The sequence below is a fragment of the Buceros rhinoceros genome, unplaced genomic scaffold, assembly GCF_000710305.1.
Source record: "Buceros rhinoceros silvestris isolate BGI_N320 unplaced genomic scaffold, ASM71030v1 scaffold98, whole genome shotgun sequence".
Taxonomy (NCBI): domain Eukaryota; kingdom Metazoa; phylum Chordata; class Aves; order Bucerotiformes; family Bucerotidae; genus Buceros; species Buceros rhinoceros.
The window spans coordinates 78,484-99,419 of NW_010428360.1; the positions used below are offsets into that span (position 1 = coordinate 78,484).

The 20,936-nt window shown below is 39.8% G+C and overlaps 1 protein-coding gene across 2 annotated transcripts in view; it reads left to right on the plus strand.

Moving 5' to 3' along the window:
- Nucleotides 1-20,936, plus strand: part of TBC1D4 (TBC1 domain family, member 4) — a 48,693-nt gene that overhangs the window by 23,002 nt on the left and 4,755 nt on the right. Inside the window, exons 10-19 of one of the 2 annotated variants that reach the window (XM_010142217.1) lie at nucleotides 9-235; nucleotides 2,195-2,344; nucleotides 8,901-9,061; nucleotides 9,971-10,180; nucleotides 12,086-12,088; nucleotides 12,937-13,095; nucleotides 14,755-14,913; nucleotides 15,370-15,614; nucleotides 18,384-18,543; nucleotides 20,717-20,886. In XM_010142217.1, coding sequence (XP_010140519.1) covers nucleotides 9-235; nucleotides 2,195-2,344; nucleotides 8,901-9,061; nucleotides 9,971-10,180; nucleotides 12,086-12,088; nucleotides 12,937-13,095; nucleotides 14,755-14,913; nucleotides 15,370-15,614; nucleotides 18,384-18,543; nucleotides 20,717-20,886 — 1,644 coding nt within the window. The remainder of the gene's footprint in view (nucleotides 1-8; nucleotides 236-2,194; nucleotides 2,345-8,900; nucleotides 9,062-9,970; nucleotides 10,181-12,085; nucleotides 12,089-12,936; nucleotides 13,096-14,754; nucleotides 14,914-15,369; nucleotides 15,615-18,383; nucleotides 18,544-20,716; nucleotides 20,887-20,936) is intronic. The other variant, XM_010142218.1, reaches the window with a different exon arrangement.

Genomic DNA, 20,936 nt, shown 5'->3' on the forward strand with positions numbered 1-20,936 from the left:
CCTTTCAGGACGTTTCACCGGGCGATTCCCCGCCAGCTACTCCTCCAGCGTCCCCTGTGTCCTCGGCCTGGCAGCCGTTTCCTGAGGAAGACTCGGACTCCCCCCAGTTCAGGAGGCGTGCGCACACCTTCAGCCACCCCCCCTCCAGCGCCAGGCGGAGGATAACCTTCCAGAACGGGAGGTCCCAAAGCGTGCGGTCCCCACTGCTGCGGCAGAGCTGCGTCGACACGGCAAGGTGAGTCAGGGCATGCCGCACCACGCGCCTACTGTCCCCTGAGGTTTTGGTACATGAGCCTCAGCGTGTTCGTATTTACGGAAGCTGTTTCTGCACTGCTCTGGGTTTTTTAAAAATTTATTTATTTATTTCCAGCCTGTCTTCTCTGCCTCTGTGTGGTTGGGCTCTTTGCAGTAGCTCACTAATCCCTGGATTAGTGATTCAGAGGGGGAAGCATCAGTCCCACGAGTTGATCATCAGGCTGGCTGCTGGTGCCAATCTGTTTGTTTACTTGTTTGTCACCTCTGAGCTGAGCCTTTTTGGTAGTGTTGGCCATCAGGCCCTTTGGAGAAGAGGTCCTCACCACTTTTCATTGCAGACATGGTAGCCTGATGATTTTATGGCAGGATTAAAAAGGCACTGACATTTTCAAGTGCCTGCCGCTGTGTTAGCCAAAGTTCCCAGAAACTGTGTCCAGAATTGGAAGTGGTGAGGATTATTTTATGGCAGGATTAAAAAGGCACTGACATTTTCAAGTGCCTGCCGCTGTGTTAGCCAAAGTTCCCAGAAACTGTGTCCAGAATTGGAAGTGGTGAGGAGTTTTCGAAAAGGACTCAAGGATTAAACACATCCACTGAACTGTGAAGCATGTGATTTCCCTGTTTGCCTTTCGCTGGAGCTTCCCTCTGTGTCTTCTTTCCCCTTCCTTTTTGGAGACTATCCAGCTATTAACATGGGAAACTCTGCTCCTTCAGGAGTTCCTCCTCTCAGACAGAAGAGGTCCCCACAGTTCATTGTGGGCCTCTTTGGTTGAACTTTCTTTCTCTGCCTCCGTCCTGGCTATCTGCAGTAAGTGACCATGCAAACTCCGAAACCTTTACAAGATTCAGGCACTCGTGAGCTGATTTTTTTGTTGTTGGAAGAGTACTTTCTCCAAACTACTTGTCTGTTCAGTGCTTGGCTACAATTATGCTCTTTGTGGACTCTTTCTAAAAATGATTTAATAATATTTCCTCACCGTTTTGAGTCTAGATGAGACTATCAGTGAGAACACTGCACCAGCATGTAGAGAAAGGCAAAAAAATATATTCTATTTAAGGGAATGGAAGGGGGTGAAGGGTGAGAAACTGGCCTTGAAGTAGCTTTGTTACACTGTGTTTCTGAAGAGATAAATAATGTGTTTTTTACTGAGATAAACATTGGTTGCCTTTTTTTTTTTCCACTGACCATGTTTTATGCAAACAGGAAACCCTGACAGTTCAAACTGAAGGAATTGCTGACTTCAATTCTTTGTAATAACTTTTAAGAAGTCACTGATTAAGTGGCATCATCAGCAGATTTTCAGTCAAAACAGTTTGTCACAACTTGGTTCTAGGCTGGGATTTTCCCTTCACTCCTTTCCTATAGAAGGCTAATAAAAAACATTAAATAAAAGAAACTGAATTAATTTGTATGTCCCCAAAACTTGTTGCTATTATTAGATAATGTTTACCTATGTAGGAGAAATGTCTTTCTTGATTTAAACACGTCACATAAATTTAGCCAAAAGATTGCATTTAAATAATCCCTACTTTCTAATGTGTCTAGCAATGCCCATTACTTACAAAAGCAAGAGAAAACTGAAGGGAAGAAACAAGGTGGTTCACGTTATTGGAAGCAGGTTTCTGAGGAAATTTTCTGAATATTTCAGATTATTTTACTGAATTTGCTTTGAGAATAAGACTGAAAAAATAAGATGGTTTGCCTGTTCTGCAATGTCATTGAAATGTTTCTTAAAAAAAAAAAATCGATTGTAAGAGCAAAATCAGTATGACTTGGGAAACTGCCCAGTAGTGTTCTTGGTACATTTTATCTTTTGGGAAACAAAGTTACTGTAAGCCAAGATGAGGTATTTGGCCAGTGTCTTTTAATCTAGATGTTTTGTCATTTTATCCGAATCCATGCTGACCCATCTGCTATGTTCTCTTGTTGCCCACACAGTCCTATTATTGGGGTTCGGCGCGCACTCAGTGAGAGTGAATCTGCGTCACCTGGTCTCCCTTCCTCTGTCTCTGCCCCTTCTTTCCTGAAAAGCTTTTACCAGGGCTCAGGAAGGTTACTCCAGCACTCAGAAAGTGACCTCTCCAAGAGGTGAGAGCATTGTCTCCTGACTAGTTCTTCAGTGCCACCAGCTTAACAGGATTCCCAGTGCAATGCAGCACATGGGATCTCTCCCACTCTGCCTTGTGCTCCTGCGTTTCTAACAGATTTCCTAAGTCCTTGATGCAAATGGGTGAAGAGGCTTTTGGCCAAAAAAGCCTGTTAAAAATAGAGGTTTGCTTGCTGACATCTAGTAGCCGTGACCTATTTCTGTTGCAGTGTTGCGGATCTGCTACGTTGGTTTGTCACTTGAAATGCAAGGAGTTTTAGTAATGTCAAGACAATTTAATGCTTCCTCTGCTGAATGCAAACCAGCATGTGTTGCTGTGGTCACTGGCACGTGAAAATAAGAAAAGAGCACTGCGAAGAGTGCACAGTACTAACTTGGGATGCCTGTGCATGAGGCAGGGGAAACGCGAAGTTGACTGGGTGACAGTAGCTGTGAGATGTTTAGAGAGAATTGGCAAATAACTTCTGGTTGAAAGGAGTGGAGAAGAAGCGAAGATACAAGGAGGGCTTTCTGACATCAGTGTGAAAGACTGGGTGTCTAAACGGAAGTCATGCTTCTCTTTGTTGTAAGAACAAGCTCTCTTTCAGGAGGGTGCTCAAGGAGACTCCGTATGTGTTATTTTTCTGAAGCAGGCCTGTAGTCAATAAACTGATGCCATAATTTTGAACTTCATGATGGTTTTCTGCTAGTTACCAGCCATTTTATTTCTCTTCTGTCAATCACAACTCTCTTTTACTTCATCAGTCTGTCCTTGTTCACTGATCTATACCTGTGTTTCTGGTACTCTTCATCTCTGAGTGGGGTTCTCCCCTAATCGTTCCCAACAGAAAACTGTGGAGTTGTAGAAGGTGCTTTTATGACTGCTTCTCCTAGAAAAATAACAGTAGATTACGTTCTTACCAAAACCAAGTGTTGATGAGATCTCGATTCTGGGTGTTAGGACTCCATTTCATGGGGATTTCAGTTGTAGGAGGTGGGTGTGGAAGCTTTTAGAGGTGCCTAAAGAAACTGTTTTCACCTTGTGGAGTGCAGTTTTGTTACAGATTAGTCATGTCCATTTTAAAGTAGGCTATCAGAAATTATGTAAATATACAAATTAATTGAGAGACAGTTTTCCTAAAGCTGGCTTTTAGGTACAGTTTGGGATAGTCATCGCTAAAAATCTTAGGTTAGAATAAATATGAAGTAAATAACATCTCCTGACATTTAAAATGTCTCTTTCTGGCCTCTAACCTGTAACTGGTGCACAGCATGCAACCAAAAACTGTAAGGTAGACACAATTACAAAACACCTAGTGAGAAATTTCTGCAGTTTAGGACTATCCAGCAGAATGACCTTGTGTATAAGTGGAATAAGGTGAGACATCCTTACAGTAAGGTGACTGCATAGTCTTAATGGCAGGATCTGCTGGTGTGATATGACTGACTGGAGTATTCCAACTGTCACTTAAACTGGGTAATGGAGAATTAAATATATTGTCCAACTGGTGGCTGAAACTCATTTAAACTTTACCTGATTTAACTTGAAAATGTGTCTTGTGCCATCAGGTTTAGGAATGAGAGGAAGTTCAGATTTTTTACAGTGTGATTTTTCTTGCGGGTTGAGTTTGGGTTTTTTTCTTGTCTATTTTTCACAGAGAGGACCGTCTCTACCTCAGTAGGCTCCATGTGAGCGTTCTTGGTGTTCTCATGTGAGCATGTTAGGATGGAATTGAGCTCAGTGTGGCAGTCCTTTACAATCTAAAGACTGACTTCCCTTATTGTGTAGCTTTGGGATTACACATGATGCAGCAGGCAGCTTTTCTTGGTGTTCTGGTGAACTTCGAGTGGGAGCAGAGCCAGTTTCAGTTGGAATTAATTTTAGAAAGGTGTTTGATTTGTAGCCATCAGTCTATGCAAATAACACCAAGGCCAGTGTTAGCTGGGAAGGTGGGTGTTAGAAAGCAACTCTGCTTATTATATGTGTCTTTATGTATTGGTTGCTGTATAGAAGATTATTCTGATCCACGTTTACAACACATTTGGAGTATGGTCACAAACTCAAACTGGTACGAGGTGTTGGAGATAGAGACTACAGTGGCTTTCACCTGGTTATATCTTCATCTCATCTAATCGATGGAGAGAAGTTGGTGTTCTTGCAGCACAGTTGCTCACCTAAATGTGACTGTCTTCAATATTCTGACATTTACAGACACTATTTATCTGCCTTCCTTCCTGACCACTAATAAAGCCAGTTGTGTCTGTCACTGGAAACATGTTAATATAGAAAGTGTGAATCATGCCCTAAAAGTGTCTTGACCTCCATTAAATAAAAAGGAGGCTTCAGTTGACTTGCTAGGATTTAAATGGCTCTGTTGGAGATACCTAGAGCCAGGAGAATAATAATATTTTTCTCCAGATAAGTTCACTATAGTGAAAGACTTATCTTTTTTCCTAATGTTTGTGAGGAGGCTGAGCTTTTTGGGTTAAATTCTAATGATCATTGCTCTGATGCTTTGTGTGGAAGAGAGAGAACACTGATGTTTTCTGCTTTAAGGAATGAACAGTATAATAAAGTTGTGCATCAACACCTCATTAATAGATGCTCTCAGAATGATTTTACTGTATTGTTGATTCATCTGTCTAGAGAGAAGTCAAGGGTGGAAATGGTACGCATAATCCTGACTTTCAACAAGTGTGGTGTGCAGCATTTAATATTGAACATAAGCACACATAAGGGTTAAAAAAAAATATATCCTGTCAACATACAGGTAAACAAATGGATATTTGAGAGCATAATCTGGTTTTAAACTTTGATTTTTGTATCTTGGGGAATTTCTGGCTTTTATTCAACAGCTGCTCCTGAAAGCTAGGCTATTGGAAGAATCTGTTTGGTTTTTTAATACAAAAATAAAAGCAGCACTTTTAACAATGGAACAACCTTGAGCATAGATTTGACTAGCCCACACTGTCTCTGTTCATTGCATTATTATGCAAGGGTAATTTAAGTTGATTTATCACCACTGGAATTTGAACAGGTTGCTTTTATAAAACAGCTGCATTTGTCATGAAGAAAGTAAAATGAGAATGTTCTTTAAACAAAATAGCAGAAAGTAATTATTCAGAATAAAAATAGGTGGCAGGAATGAGACCCAATGGAGAGGTGTAAACTGATCAGAACTAATTTTTCTTCCTCCCAGAGTGGGGAAATACTTCATGTATCACTCTTAGGCTTCTGCCACCCTAAGTCCTGGGAGCTGAAGTATTAGCTGTCCTTCTGTACTTGATCTGGGGGATTTTGTACCATCTTATCCAAATTGCTAAATAGGTCAAGCTGATTCAATTGGTACTTAGAGCAATCAAGAACAAGTTGAAATGAAAGTGAAGTGGGTAAAAATGCAAATTGTGGCATGAGCAGCAACACTATTTATTCTCGAGTCAGTTGGCTTAGAAGGACTCAAGTGTGAAATAATTCAGGTAAGTATTGTGTAGAGCTCCCAGGTTGGGAGGTAGTGAAAACTTTGCTCTGCTTTTCAGAAGCAATGACTGAACTCCCTTTAAAAAGTTGTTGTTGTTGTTTTGGAGTTGCTTTTCCTTTTAGTCTTTTTGCTTACATTGACAAACCTTTTCATTTTGCAGGAAGCTGATAGCTAATGGTCAGAGATACTTTTTTCTTTACCCCCACCCTGTTTAGAAGAACTTGTATGAGGTCTTGCTGGCCTGTCTGAGCAGAACACATACCTGCCTGACTGTTAAACTCCACGGTTACCTTAAAACCTGAAGTCGTCATGCAAATACGACCACGAGCAAAGCCAACCAGTGAAGTTTCGGTCTTAGAGATGGTAAAGTCTAGGGGAATAAGTATTGTGCAACTCCTGCTTTCAAGGTGGGGAATATTCAAATGAGTTAACTCATCTGGTTTTTGCACCAACCTTCTGAACCATTTCACCACAGGACGGGAGATGCTACCATTTTACTCTTGACTTCTTCCTGCTTTTGCTCTGCAGGGTGCTCTTTCACACCTTTAGATCTGATGTTAAGCTAAGACTTGTCTGTCTGTCTTGAAATGAGGAAACGTTTTTGCTCCCTTCCTAGCCTCTCTTTCCTAAGTCATGGTGTTTCGACAAGTGCCCTTGCCTTCCACTGAATATGGCAAGGCACCTGAGATTTTTCAGAAGTTTTCCTCTAATTGCTCATCAGACAGCTCTTTGAAAGCAGAGATGATTTATGTTAGTTGCTTAAAATGCCAGGGGAATTTTGGAAGGGAGAGTTTAACAACAGAAATGCAGGTCCTCAGACGTATATGATTTGCATACTTCAAGAGGTAGCACGTGCGACTAATCCATCCCACTGTAAACTCCGTGACTCAAATGATGTAAACAGCTTTGCTTCGTGCCCTAAAATAGCCACCCTCTTATTCTGGCTTTCGTGTATATTTTACTCCTGTGTATTTTACTGTAAATTGAACGCTATTTCTAGGACTGCCTGCTTGTTTAGGGGCACAGTAGCTGAATGTAGATTTCTATATGTAGCAGAAGAAAGGAAGTTTTCATTCCCTTTTGTATAGCTGCTATTTAGTAAGCCCTGGAATGACTCAGTTTGTGTTCTAACATGATATATGACTTGAAATAGCAAGAATTAGTTTCATTACAGTTATTTATAGAAACATGAGCTATAATGATTAATATCTCCAAACTCTCTACCTTATTTCCAACAGTCATTGAACTGAAATACCTTTGGAAAACAGCACTTCTAGATTCAAAATTAGTTTTGTAGTCTATGTTTAGCTAGCACAAGCGGTGGTTACCCCATCTCCAAAGACTGTGTAAGAGTTAGCCAAAGAAGATTGTCACAGGTTTTTTCTGTTGCTGTTTTGGTTAGCGCAGCATGAGGCTCTACCACCTTCTAACAGTGTGATGTATAGGGAACTGAGGCACTGTAGAAACTAAATTGGGAGTAGAGAACACTTCACACTATGTTATCCAGGTGTAGTGCTGCTTAATACTGGATAGGTGAACTTGAAGACACATTTATTTCTCTGCCAGGATATGGAAGCAGGATCTAATACCTGTGTATGATAGTGACTCTGGTTTTCTTACTGAGTCTTATAGTTGTCAAGAAGCTGTTGCAGAATTCTTCATTAGCTAATTCTTCATTAGCATAGGGGCAGCATTGGTCAACAGAAAGGCCAGTTCTAGCTCGGTGAATTATCATTCAGCACAGAGCATTTGATATGAAAAGTGCTGATTGAGATGGTATAGCTGGTAGACTGGTGTAGCTGAAACTTCATAGTCTACCTCTCTTACTGATCTCTCCTTTTTTGCAATTCAAATGTGGGGAGGTGGGCTGTCATCATCTACAACTGTCTTACCACTAAAAACACAGTGCTGGCATTTAACGTGCTGGGCTTTCCTTTCATCTAATTCTTTTTAGGGACTTTGCACTGTAGCAATTCTTCATAAGCGTGGATATTCCTCACAAAATGAAGGTTTGAGTGTAATGTCTGCTGTGTTGATAAAGCAGTTTTCTATGTGATAAAGATGAGCTGCAGTCACAGCTCCTCATGTTTGATGCTGTCTTTCCAAGAAGCCTTGTAGTTGTGCGTTACGCTGTTGATGTTTCATGGAAGGATTTGTGGGAGATAATCAATGTACCCGTTGCTATACTAGATCTGTGTAACTGCTTTATTACCGCAAATGTAAAATGCGGAAATGTTTCTGACAGTGGCTTAAGTACCTATGAAAGCTAAATGTCCTTTCCTCTGGCAATAGTAAGTAGAGAGTTGTGCTTGGTGTCCTCTTCAAATGGCCTCCCGGCAAAGCTTCCCTGTATTCTCTCCTTGCCTCTTCCAGCAATATGTGTAAATACATTTCTACGTGGCATCTAGGGAAGAGATCAGATCCTTTCAGGCCATTGTGGTAGGAACTTAGCCTGCCCCTCTCTTTGATAAGGCTCTGTTCCTTCAGCTGGAGATGCTGATGATGCATGAGGACTTTTGGCCCCGTTTGTGCAAGTGAAGTGTCCACTTCTCAAAGTATAGGAAAAACATTGACTCCAGTGAAATATTCTTCTGTGAGCTCATCATGCCATTTAATGTGAGTGCATCATGCTCATCATGCAGTAAATGGAACGTTGTGTTCTGCCTAAGCAGTATCTGTGCTTTTAGGCGTATTACATCAGATCCCCCCGTAAGACTCATGTATGGCAAAATGAAACCCATTGCTATTTTAGCAGCTAAATATTACCGTGTTTTCCTCTTAGCTTTTCAGAAAGTTTAGCTTTCATCCTGAGCTTCCAGCTGAGCACCGTATGAATGCTAAGAATTCTCCCTGGTGGTATGTAGTGCAAACTTCACAGCACTGTGTTACAGGAAAACAATTGGGCACCTCTGTATTCAAGGTGAAGCTCGGGCATGGCACGCTTTGCCTTCTAAAGCTTCCCAGCAGATGCTCCTGCAGGTTTGGTTGTACAGTAAACAAACTTAATAAAGATTTATTTTATTTTCCCTCCAAAAATGACTGACTTTGATCACTCTTATCTGCTTTTTCTTTCCTTCAGTGATGGGGAGGGAAAGAAAAGAACATCAACCGTCTGCAGCAGTGAATCTCTAAATGCTGCGGGGGCCACGCTCACACCTCGCCGCATCTCCTGGCGGCGAAGAATATTCCTGCAGGTAGCTTCACCTATGAATAAATCTCCTTCCAAGATGCAGCATCCAGGTCTGTGTGTGCTTTTAAAGAAAATAAACAAGCAGTTGTTACTGAATAGTTATTACTATAGTGAACTGCAATATGTGAAAATCTGAGAGGGAGAAGGGGGTCACCTTGATACAATATTCTTATTAGAATCTCACTAGAGGTCAGTTGTGCTCAGTTGGCTGTAGGTCTTTGTTGCTTTGAACAGAGGATTCTGTCACCAAAATCTAATGAATTGCCATCTGCCATGTCTGCACTGGTAGCAAGGAAAAGAAGAACCTCCTCTTTCAGACAAACATATCCTCTTTAACAGTTAGCAAATTTCAAATTTTTACCCTAGCCTGTTTACATAATAGCAGTGTTTGCAGAAAATGGTAAATTTTCTGCCTTGTCCTGCACATAGCACCTGTTGAGTGTGTTAATTCTTTTAGGTTTTGTTCATTTAAGATAGAAATCTCTGAAATATCTGAAATACTGCTATGTTTATAAAGTCCTGTTGACAGAATTCAGAACCATAGGTAAATAAGAAACTCTACATTTAGTGAGCATAAAGTGCTCTAGCACTGCCTGTAGTGCTGCTTAGCAAGTGGAAAATGTTGCTTTTAGTATAGAGCCTGTGGTAAATCACAGCAGTAAAACAAGCTCAGCTGAAAAGGAAACTTTCTGGATAAATGCCTTTTTGTAACTCTAGAAGGAGCTAGCAGGAGAAAGAGTTGAAATACTGGGTGACCCTTTATTTATCTTTATTTAATTTAAATAAAACACTTTATTTAAAAATAAGTCTTTACTGCTAAACTACATTTACTCGGTCTTTGGAATCAGCACCTCATTGCTGAATGAGGAAGACAGCCATTTTGGTTCTGCTATGACTTAGATTTTTGTGATATGTCAAACAATCTGAGTTTCCTGTAATAGCTTTTTGATTCTTTGCAGATGGTCATGATGGAAGTGAATTGTTACCATTATCCCCTCTTGCTCCACCCCTGGAGGAAGATCCTCTTGTTCCAGTATTGCAAAATGAGGATGGTCCAGATAAAATTGGAGAGAGGAAAAACTCGGAAGAATTACAAAGTCTGTGGAGAAAAGCCATCCATCAACAAATTCTGTTACTTCGAATGGAAAAAGAAAACCAGAAGCTGGAAGGTTAGCTATTTAGAAGATACCCCTAAAAACTGTTACAAATTCTGCTGCCTCGAGCTTAGAACTGTACTGGTGTTGGGCACCTCAAAGACAGTTGTGGTTCTGTAACCGTTTGGTTAACAATGCTAGGAAAAAATGCATTCGCCCAGTCCTGTCTCACACTCTACCAGGTTCTCTGTCTACCTTCCAATTCTTAATGAAGCATTTTAGTTAAAGAAGAAAGTGATAAATTTTCTTTTTTTGTGCATGTTAGACAAAAGTTGCTACAGTCTGTGTTGTAGCTAAGTCTAGGAGTTCTAATGTAGAGTGGAGTCAGGAGTGATGCCATGTGAACACTTAGGTATGGTAAACCTTTTCCCCTATATGTCCTTTCAGTCCTTTGCAGCACAAGTAATTTCTGTCCAGTCTTTCTCTCCTTCATTAACCACATCACAGTAATAATTTATAAATATTTGAATCCACATATGATTTTTGAGCAACTGCCTCTTGAGGTATGTTCAGAATACTGTTCTTTTTTTCAGAAGATGAGCACTGTACACTGAAAATTGAGTGCTGTTACTGAGGATTCTGAAGTTGGCCATACTGACTTGTCAGCTCCCTGAGCTTCTGGCTAAGATATTTTGGCTAGTCAAGACTCACACAAATAAAAAATGGGATGTAATGTCTATTCTAGCATATAGAAGTTCTTCAGTATAATAGACTAATAGCTTTTAGTGCAAGTTGAAAATTTCAAATGTCCGCTCTGGCAGCTGCCACCCTCATCTTCTCTTGTATGGAGTATAACTTATATGGAAGTCTGATTTTTTTCAAACAAAACATAATGATCTTGTTAAGGTCAGTTAACTATTTTCCTTTCTTTGGTGGTTCTTAAGGAGAAGCCAAGGAACACAGTCAGGGAGAGGAAAGAAAAGTCTTTCTGTATTCCTTCAGGCATACATCCTTGAAACACATGTGTAGTGTGTTTGTGCATTCTCTCTACAGTTTGTCACCCCGTTGACACACACTTCTGTGGAAACTCCTAAATCCATAGGGAGCATCTACAGAGAAGTCTGTTTTAACTCCAGCCAAAGTCTTCCTTTTTTTTGTTTTAGCAAATTGTTAGTCTACTGTTACGGATTAGGGAAGCTGGACATCTTTTGTAGTGACCCTCTGCTGTAGTTACTCCCTCTGGTAGTATGAGCTGCTGAGGGACAAACTCTCTTCTGTGCCTGCCTTCCTTGGCTGGAGGTACTGAACGCTGTTAAATCTGTCCAATTCCTTAACACTCAGTCATAAGTTATTTCCATTCTGTAATGGATATGTAGAAAATAAGTTCTACCTGCCTGATCACTTGTGGTAAAAACAGGAGTGTCAGCAGTGGAGACTCCAAACTGACACTCATGTGCCAGCCCGCATCTTGGTTTGTGCTCTCAAGGAGCACGTTTACATTCTTGTGTGCAGGTTCATAAGTACTGCTAGTGAAACGAGTGCTCTGGCTAGCTGGAATTCATCATCTTATTTTCGAGACACGAGAAGTAAACTTTCTTAATGCCTGTCTCTAGGCTTCCTTCATATGGACTGCTGTAACATAGGCCATTGTACAGAGAGGATGTATGCAGAACTAATACATTCCAACCCAAGTGCTGGTCGGGCAGAGGTTGTCATCCTAGCCTACAATTAAATGTAGATTTCAGGAATGGGAAATATAACAACAGAAATGCAGCCCTTTCTTTGCTTGAAGCCAGGTTCCTAGCTGTTAATTTATTCAGGTGTATATGGTTGGTTTAATAATAGAATTGCTGTGAAATTGTTTTTAGTGATTTTCTGTTGATGTTTTATTTATTTTTATTTACAAAATATTAATAGAAGCTCTTTTCCTATTCCTTTTGCTGTCGAGGAGACTTGAATACTATTAGCTCTATTTTACAGAAGGTAAGTTCAGTGAATTGCACAAAGCTGCCCTTTTTTTTTTCTCCTGAGAAGCTAAAAGCTACTTTTTCTGATAGATCACCTAGAAGTATAAGAACTACAAGAAGTAGCAAAGATCAGGAGTAACATTAGCGAGGATGGTTGCAAGCAACCAAGGGTGGCATAGGAGGTAGGACAAGTATGATCAACAGGCAATCTTGCTGACTTCCACTGGCGTTAACTGCAGGGCCCGAGTACCATTCTGTAAACGATAACCTGTGCACTTTATCTCTTCTATATGGTTTTCTATTCGTTCTTCTATATGGTTCTCAATATGGTTCATTCTGTTTACTTCTAGTCAGCCTGATGATACCAAAAGCTCTTACCCCTCTCTTAAGGGACATGTTAAAACTGGAACCAGTGTGACTGACTTCGATTTAGATGACGTGCCTACCTTGCTTGCCTAGATCTTTAATATAAACATTTCTGTGTTTGGGACTTTCCATATTAAAACAATTGTAGTGTTCAATATAAACAAGAGAAAAATTATCAAAGGTATTTTTGCAGTTTAAAGAAGCAGCAGATGCGGACAGGTTGACTGTGTTAAGTGGATTATTCTTGCCCTACGCCTTGGAATGCTTTTGTGTATTTCATGTATTACTAATATTCATGGCCCAGTAATAGACGTTAAATTGATACTTGCAGCATCTTATGACAAAAGACTGGCCCCGTCTCAGCTATTAACTCAGATATTAACTTTATCCCTAGTCAGTTTATCGGATACTTGGATGGCGTTTGCTTATTTGATGTCGTTTGTAATTTTCTGATGTTCTGTTTTTCCATGTCCTCTTACTTTTTGTTCTATGCTCTAGCAAGCAGAGATGAGCTCCAATCGAGAAAAGTAAAACTGGACTATGATGAAGTTGGTACATGTCAGAAAGATGCAATAAATGTTTGGGATAAGAAGTTACTAAACTGCAGAGCCAAAATCCGATGTGACATGGAAGATATTCATTCCACTTTGAAAGAAGGTATTTATGTAGCATGGCTTTTAACTATGAAGTCTAAAGATGTTTTTTGTTGTTGCTCCCTTTGGCTACCGAAGGAAATCTGCCAGCAATATGCTTTTCCAGTAGCACAAAAATGGAAAAAAATTGCCTTCGTGTTGCCAACGCACCAACCTCCTCCTGCCAAGCAGAAAATAGGTTCTGCTGTGTCTGCAGTTTACAATGTCAGCAATGGAAAACATGTATAGTCATACTCCTGGAAGCAGTGTCTTGTGCCCATGCATTGCTAAATCAAAGATTGAACTTGGAGCTTCTGCAGTTAACACTGTGACCTTCTGGTTTCTGGTCTGTGGCTCCTATCCAACCAACTCTTAGTTTCAGATGATCTGATTCTGCTTACTTACTGAGAAGGCAGGACCATAATGTCTAATGTGGACTGTGCCCAAAACCTAGAGGAATCACAACAAAGCTTTGGAGAGTCAGAATGTCTACATCTTGTAGGGTCTGGAATATGGTCTTCTAGTATTTTGTTTCCTTGAGTGAAAGGCTGGGAATTTTGGCTTGAAGTAGATCTTCCTGTGGCCTAGCCATAGTCCAGGAGGGGAGCCAGAGGGCCTTGTTAGTAAAATGCAGATGCAGAGTCTGATTACACCGCTGTGCCCTCCTCCATAGAATCTCATGTCTGTGTTACAGATGCTGAAAAACATTGTATCAGTGTAATCCGGCTGTGCTACAGAAGGGAAGTTTAAATTACTACCAAAGGATTTGGTGGTAGAAATAAGGCAGTTCCTTTTAGTGACCTTCAGAAGACTGCCAACAAATTACTTACCTTGCCGCCCTATCTTCTGCTGCTGGATTGCAGTTCAGAGTTGGAAAGAAGGATATACTTTTTCTAACTAGTATTCTTGTTAATTAACTATTTGACAGGAAAGTATTAGTAGAGTTGACAATTTATTTTGGCTTTCAAAGGTCGGTTTGCAGAGTTGGATATCAAAGGGGAATGTATTTGTGAGTCCAGAAGTAGTATTTTAATTTAATTTGCACTTGACTGACTTGAGATAAATGTTGTCTTTCAGTATGAGTGATTCTTCCAGAAGTAGTATTTTAATTTAATTTGCACTTGACTGACTTGAGATAAATGTTGTCTTTCAGTATGAGTGATTCTGTGTCCTTCCCTTGGTATGCAGCATTAATGCTTTTAGGTTTGAACTGAGCATTTTATATTCTGTACATCTTTCTCAAAGCCTATGGACTGACATGAGCAGCCCTTTGGGAAGGCAAAGAGGAGATGGACTTCCCTGTGTTTTACACCTGGGACTTTAGTTCAGCCTTTCTATTAAGACCGGACTGCATTCTGAATGTAGTAGTGCATCTCTTGCTGCTGGAAGCTAACAGCTCAGAAGTGGCAAAACCGGTGATGTCTGTACCTCAGTTGCCCAATGTACTCCCCAGTGTAATTGCCATAAGTTTGTAGTTAATGTTTAGATAGTGGGACTGAACTGTGGCTACTGAATCAATACACTGCAGAGCAGACAACTTCTGAAGCTGACTGTCCATAAGGAATCCTCTAGAGAGGTCCAACCAAGATTATGACAGGGCAAGATTTTGGCAAAGCAAATTCTAGTGTTATAGTCCTAAAATATGCCCCTACTTAGGCCTCTTGTTTTTTGGACTGACCTGCAGGTGTACCAAAAAGTCGCCGTGGAGAAATTTGGCAGTTTTTGGCTGTGCAACATCGAGTCAGACACAGGCTGCCAAACAAGCAGCAACCTCCTGACATTTCTTACAAAGAACTTCTGAAACAACTGACTGCTCAACAGCACGCCATCCTGGTAGATCTAGGTATGTCTGTTTGTAGCTGGGAGATTTTTCTGGCTTGTTCTATGGGTCTTTGAGTGAAAACGCACCAGTCCTAGTGGAAGCTGTTGCTGCAGATAAATGCTGATATATCAGCATCACTTTCTCTGTTGTCAGGATACATTCTGGGTATGCCAGTTAGTGTTCTCTAAGCAGATGATTTCTTAGGTTATGCTGTTTGTATTTATGCTCTTCTACATCTGTCTGAAAAGAGAAGTCAAGCAGTTGCTTCTGCAAGTTCTGTGCAGACAAGAGTATTAAATGAGCTGAATGGATACAGTCTAGAATCAGTGGTAAAATACAGGTTGATCTGATTACAGTAAACTTGTAGTGGTCTATGGGAAGAGAGAAGCGCTGGCTGTCAGATGGATCTGGGTTTGTTGTTTTTTGGTTTTGTTTTTTAAGAATGGAGTGTCAACAACTCTTCTCTCTTTATGTCAGGACGGACATTTCCTACGCATCCTTACTTTTCTGCCCACCTGGGAGCAGGACAGCTATCTCTATTTAATCTCTTGAAAGCATACTCTTTGCTGGACAAAGAAGTGGGTTATTGTCAAGGTATAAGCTTTGTAGCTGGAGTTCTGCTTCTACATATGAGTGAAGAGCAGGCCTTTGAAATGCTGAAATTCCTCATGTATGACCTTGGCTTCCGTAAACAGTACAGGCCAGACATGATGTCGCTACAGGTAAGTCAGTCCTTCTCCTAAAGCAAACCGGAGTTTTAAATAAGTTTTGAGCTCTCAGGGGTTGCTCGTGTTCTCCAGGGCCTTATAAAGCTCCTTATGCTGTTTTGGAGGTTATGAAGTGCATGCAAATGTTATTATTGACCTCCTCTCTGCCTCTTGGTTTGCAAACAGAGAAGTTCAGCAGAACTTGCAGATTTTCCTGTCATACCTCCCCATCATCTCCTGTTTGGAAACTCTGCTTTCTCTGCTAGTTTGCTCTTCCTTTTCTTTTCCTCATTTCTCTCTCTTCCTTATGCCAAAAACCAATGTGCTTGCATTTTTATAGATGGAATTTAAGAATAAATTTGATTTTAGGTTTTTTCACTCTGAGCATTTAGATGCAGATTTTTCTCTTGTAACTCGAAGTCAAACCAATAGTGACATCTAGTGGACAGTCAATGTGCTCCACAGACATTTGTACTGGAGGCTGCTCTCTCTTGCCTCATTGTTTGTACCACTTTTCTCTCATCGTCCTCTACCCCACAACCCTCAACACAGCAAGAAAACAGAAGAATTTTTTATCATTGAGTTTACTTATGAAACAGTGCATGCTCTGCAATGTTAGTATTTTAACAGCTAGCTATAGGTACTCAAGGCTGTTTAGAAAGGAGACAGAAAATCTTCCAGATCTGAATAAACTTCAGGGTTCAAAGTCTGAGAAATCTTTCACCCTGAGATGCAGCTGTCCACTGAGTTAAATAACTATATGCTGTAAACCCCTAATATTATAAAGGGATATACTACTGCTGAGTTAAAGCTTGTAATCCACAGTGAAGAAAACTGAGGCAGGTACAAAAGTCTCTGCTTTTCATGGCCAGTCACTTGAGGTGCATATTTGTCAAATGTCCAGAACAATAGAATAGATTGTAGTTAAAGAAATTGTATGTGTTTATTCTAGAAAAGATTGTTTCTAGAAAAAGAGTGTTTTACTGTGAATGTAAGTATGCTGTAACAAGTTTGTTGTGATTAAACAGAGGGTGAACAGCCATAAAGATTATCGATCCGCCTCTTCCCTGTCGTGCATGTCCCATGTCATTCCCCACCTCCCCCAAACAAGTTTTGAATCAGTGAGTGTCAAGCTGGGATAAGTGCATGGTTGTGGGATTTTTTTTTCCCCTAGAAGATGCTCTCTTGGAGTTTCTATGTAACATTGCAGTTGTACATATTACATCCAATTGTTCAAGAGCATTCAGATGTCCATGATGTTACTTTTTAAGTAAGTCTGAAAGTTTCATTGTCAGAAGCTCTTAGGAAGGACACTTTTTAAGGTTGAGAAGATTTAACACTCATAGTACAGTTTGACCTTTAAACAAAATGACCTCTCTCTCCAACAATTTGCTTCTAGACAGTTATCCTGTTCTAGAGAAAAGTAGAAATTTGGTCTGCTCAAGACAAACTAGACTACTGAAGATGACTTAGAGGAGTCATGTTCAATAGTCCAAAGCCTTACCATCTCACTAAAGCCTTACCCTTTGTTTTGGTTTTTAACAGCAGTAGAGCACTTGCAAATTCTTTTACATTTACAGTGCTGAAACACAAGTAAGCTTATATGCAGAATTAACTTTTACCCTGTAGAAGAAAAATGTTGGATATTTCTTTAGGATGATGAAAACTTGTTTAACTTATTTTTATTTGTTGTCTGGAAAAATTAGTAGTCTAGAGCCTTAGTTCATAAATGAACTCATCCAGTTTGTTTATTGCCTCTGCAATACTCTTCTAATTTTACATGTCAATGTGTTTTGTATTGACACTGTCCAAACTGCTTAATTAATATCTTTGGCAATTAAAGCAATGACTCAAACACATACACAAACTTAGCTAACTTGTCTGAATGAGAAGAGATCTCTCTGCTTGCAGACACTGCTGACTGATAGAGAGTTTCAAATGTAGTCAGCTTTTGGTAGAGAAGAGTCATGACCACTAAAAGTAGGAAAGTAGCCAGATCCAGTAAGTAATTTTTGTATTGAGGAATGGATTCACGTGAGGCATAAGGCACTGTTGACAGCAAAATTGAACCTGGCAGCTTCTCGTTTGCTTTCTGAGAGAAGTGTCACTTTGTGCTGTGAAGCAATTTACTGTGGAACTATCATAATTACAAGGAAGTAACTTGCCACAGAGTTATATTTTTAGCAACAAATAGCAACTTTTAACCACTTTGCTTTGCAACCTCTTGCAGGTTATATAGCGGCACTTTTTGCATCAGTGTCTTAAATTTCTTTGGACCACTGGAATGTGGGAGGTGTGCTGGGAAGTATGTATGTGGTGGTCCTTTATTGGACCACTCTATCTAAGGTACTCTGTGGGTTCAGAAGCTGTCTGAAGTGATGACAGTAGGATAGGAGTTTTAAATGCAACAAAAATATGGCTGAGATTCAGGGGATGAAAGCCAAAATGTGTAAATTTAATCAGAAATAGTTCAGCTCTGTAATGGAGAGTTTTGGCATCTTGGAAGAGGTACTTCTGCTTTCACTGCTGCAAGACTGAAAATTCTTGTTCAGACTGTTCTTTGTTACTGACAACTGTGTTGGTTTTCATTCATTAGGGTTGGTTTGTTTATATGTGCATAGATACCACTCGAGGCCCTAGGCAGCAATTAAGCTTAATTTTACAGTGCCATCTGTACTGGAGTTAATTTCCCTAGAGTGAAATGTGAATGGTGTTGGAAAACTGAGTAAAGCTGAACTTTTCTTTCTCTACTTCCTTCTCCCCAAACCCCCTCATGCACTGTAGATTCAGATGTATCAGCTCTCAAGGCTTCTCCATGATTATCACAGAGACCTGTATAATCATCTTGAAGAAAATGAAATCAGTCCCAGTCTTTACGCTGCACCGTGGTTTCTAACACTGTTCGCATCTCAGTTTCCATTAGGATTTGTAGCCAGAGTGTTTGGTAAGAAAGTTTATTCTATTGCAATAATAACCAGAACAATGTTGTCCATTGTGTTTTGAAACTCTCAGGGAGTAGTTCTTTACAAAGTGGGAACATTTGGGGTCCTGTTGTGGGTGGCAAGTAGCAACACTTTTCTTCATGAAATATCAGAATTGAGCAATTAAGTATGTCTACTGTTATTAACCAAGAGACTTCTGAAGTGCAAACAGCAGGATGTTTTGTTGCAAAGGTACTTTATGCATCAAGCATTCAGCTTGTGTCTATAGAAAAGGTCATCTTGTTTAACTTGCAAATTGACAAAAGAGAATTCATTGGTTTTCAAGAAAGTATTCTGAATAGCTGATTTTCAAGTGCTTTCTAATAAAAATTCGAGTAAACTTGAACTTAAAGACTGTTTCAGGTATTCAAGTATATACTGAACTGTCTCCTAGTCTTAGTGTGCCTCTTATTCATTTAGATAGTTTTTCATTATATGCTCCTGTTCAGATAACATCTAGTACAGAACCTTAAATATTGATTGTGCTTTGTAGCTTTTATGGTATCAGCATGTCAAATACTTGGTTTTGTATTCTTTTATTGTCAAGAAGAACTGACAGCTTAATGAAATCTCTAGAAATGCAGCTTTTTTTAAAAAAATATGTATTAAGGTAAAACTCACTGCACTCACACATGTGCTGAGAAGCTAGAAGCATAGTCATGTACTTCCTCTTAAATCACACTTCTTTTCCATTTGTGTTTGTTTTCATACAGCACCTTTTGTCTTTTCTTAAGAAATTCAACCTGACTTTTGTCTCATGTTTTATTACTGGAGCATGTTAGGTTTTGTATTTGATTGGTGTGATGGTCTGGAGGGGAAGAAGGGTTGGGTTTGTTGCTTTGGGTTTTAATTTCTTTTGGCCTAGTGTTCTCTCCTTTGCATTGCTTTTTTTCCTTTTGCAGCAAACTTTTTCTGATGCTCCTTGGGTGAAAAAATGGTTGGTGTTTCAGTAGTATTCATCTGATGGGTACATCTCCATCTCTTTCCCCATGGGATTATTGAATTCTGGGACATTCAAACATTTTCTTGGGTTTTGTTGGTTTTTTTTTTTTATTATTTATTTTTCAAGGCTTAAGTGTTCTCTTTGGTTTTTTGTCCTCAGTAGGATTTGAATTTCGAAAATTAATTTTTTAAGGATGGGGAGAGTCAGTGCTCATTTCTCTGTAAATAAGCTGGACTAGGCATGTTCCCACTCTAAAACTCGGTCACCATGTTGTTTTACTTCCTAATGCTTTGGTTATCTGCATCTTCAGTGTCTCATGGGCCATTGTCACATTACAGGAATGTTCATGTCTACCCATCACAAATTGTATACTTATATTTATGGTACTTGAATGTGTATCAGAGACTTGAGAAAGAAGACTTTTAAGAACTGTGTTTGAGTGAGATGACTGCCTCGCCAGTGTCCTGTTGTGCTACCCTGTGATACTGGATTAGGGCCAGGGATGAGCTCTCTGTATCAGGATAAGAAGTTGAGTTTGTTCACTTGCATGGCCCTGCTCTTGGTGGTGTGACAGAGCCAACAGCAGAGGAGGCTTATTTGAACTGCTTGTTTGTTGCCACCATCTCAGTAACTCCAAGTCCATTGCTGCTACCAAGACCAAGTGTCTAGCTACTCTGATCAAGTTGCCGCATTCTGTGCAATCTGTCTACCAACTTCTGCACTGCCTGGACTTCCCACTCACATTGCTGTAATTATACCTCAAAGTGAAGGTTTGGGACTTAAATAATAGCCAATGTAATCACTACTATAGATTTTGAAAATACTATAGTTGGTTACAGAATCGACATGATCATTTCTTAAGGACTAGCTTCTGCCTCTAGAAAACAGTAAACGTCAGTGTGGTGTGGTGTGATCCGCTTCCCTATTGCTTTTCAGTTATAGATGCACTCAAAACCAGTTAGCAGTTACTTAACGGTCTGTAGTCTACCGTAGACAGTAATGAAATACTTATTGCACAAGCTTGCAGTGTTTTCTTTAATGCTCTCTCATATCTGTAAGATGAGAGAAACTCCTTTTATATGCTTTAACCTTTAAATTTGCAGTATTTGATCAAAAAATCCCAGAAAATATATATATTTATCCAGTGTCTTTAGCTCTCATTTTCAAGATATTTTAATTATTTTCTTCTTTAGACATTATTTTTCTTCAAGGAACGGAAGTCATATTTAAAGTAGCACTGAGCTTACTTAGCAGTCAAGAAACATCTATAATGGGATGTGAGAGTTTTGAGAACATAGTTGATTTTCTTAAAACCACTATTCCAGATATGACTCAGCCTCAAATGGAAAAAATTATTACTCAGGTAAGGTTGTTTATTTCTTCTCCTTCCAACCCCACACACCCCCCCAACCC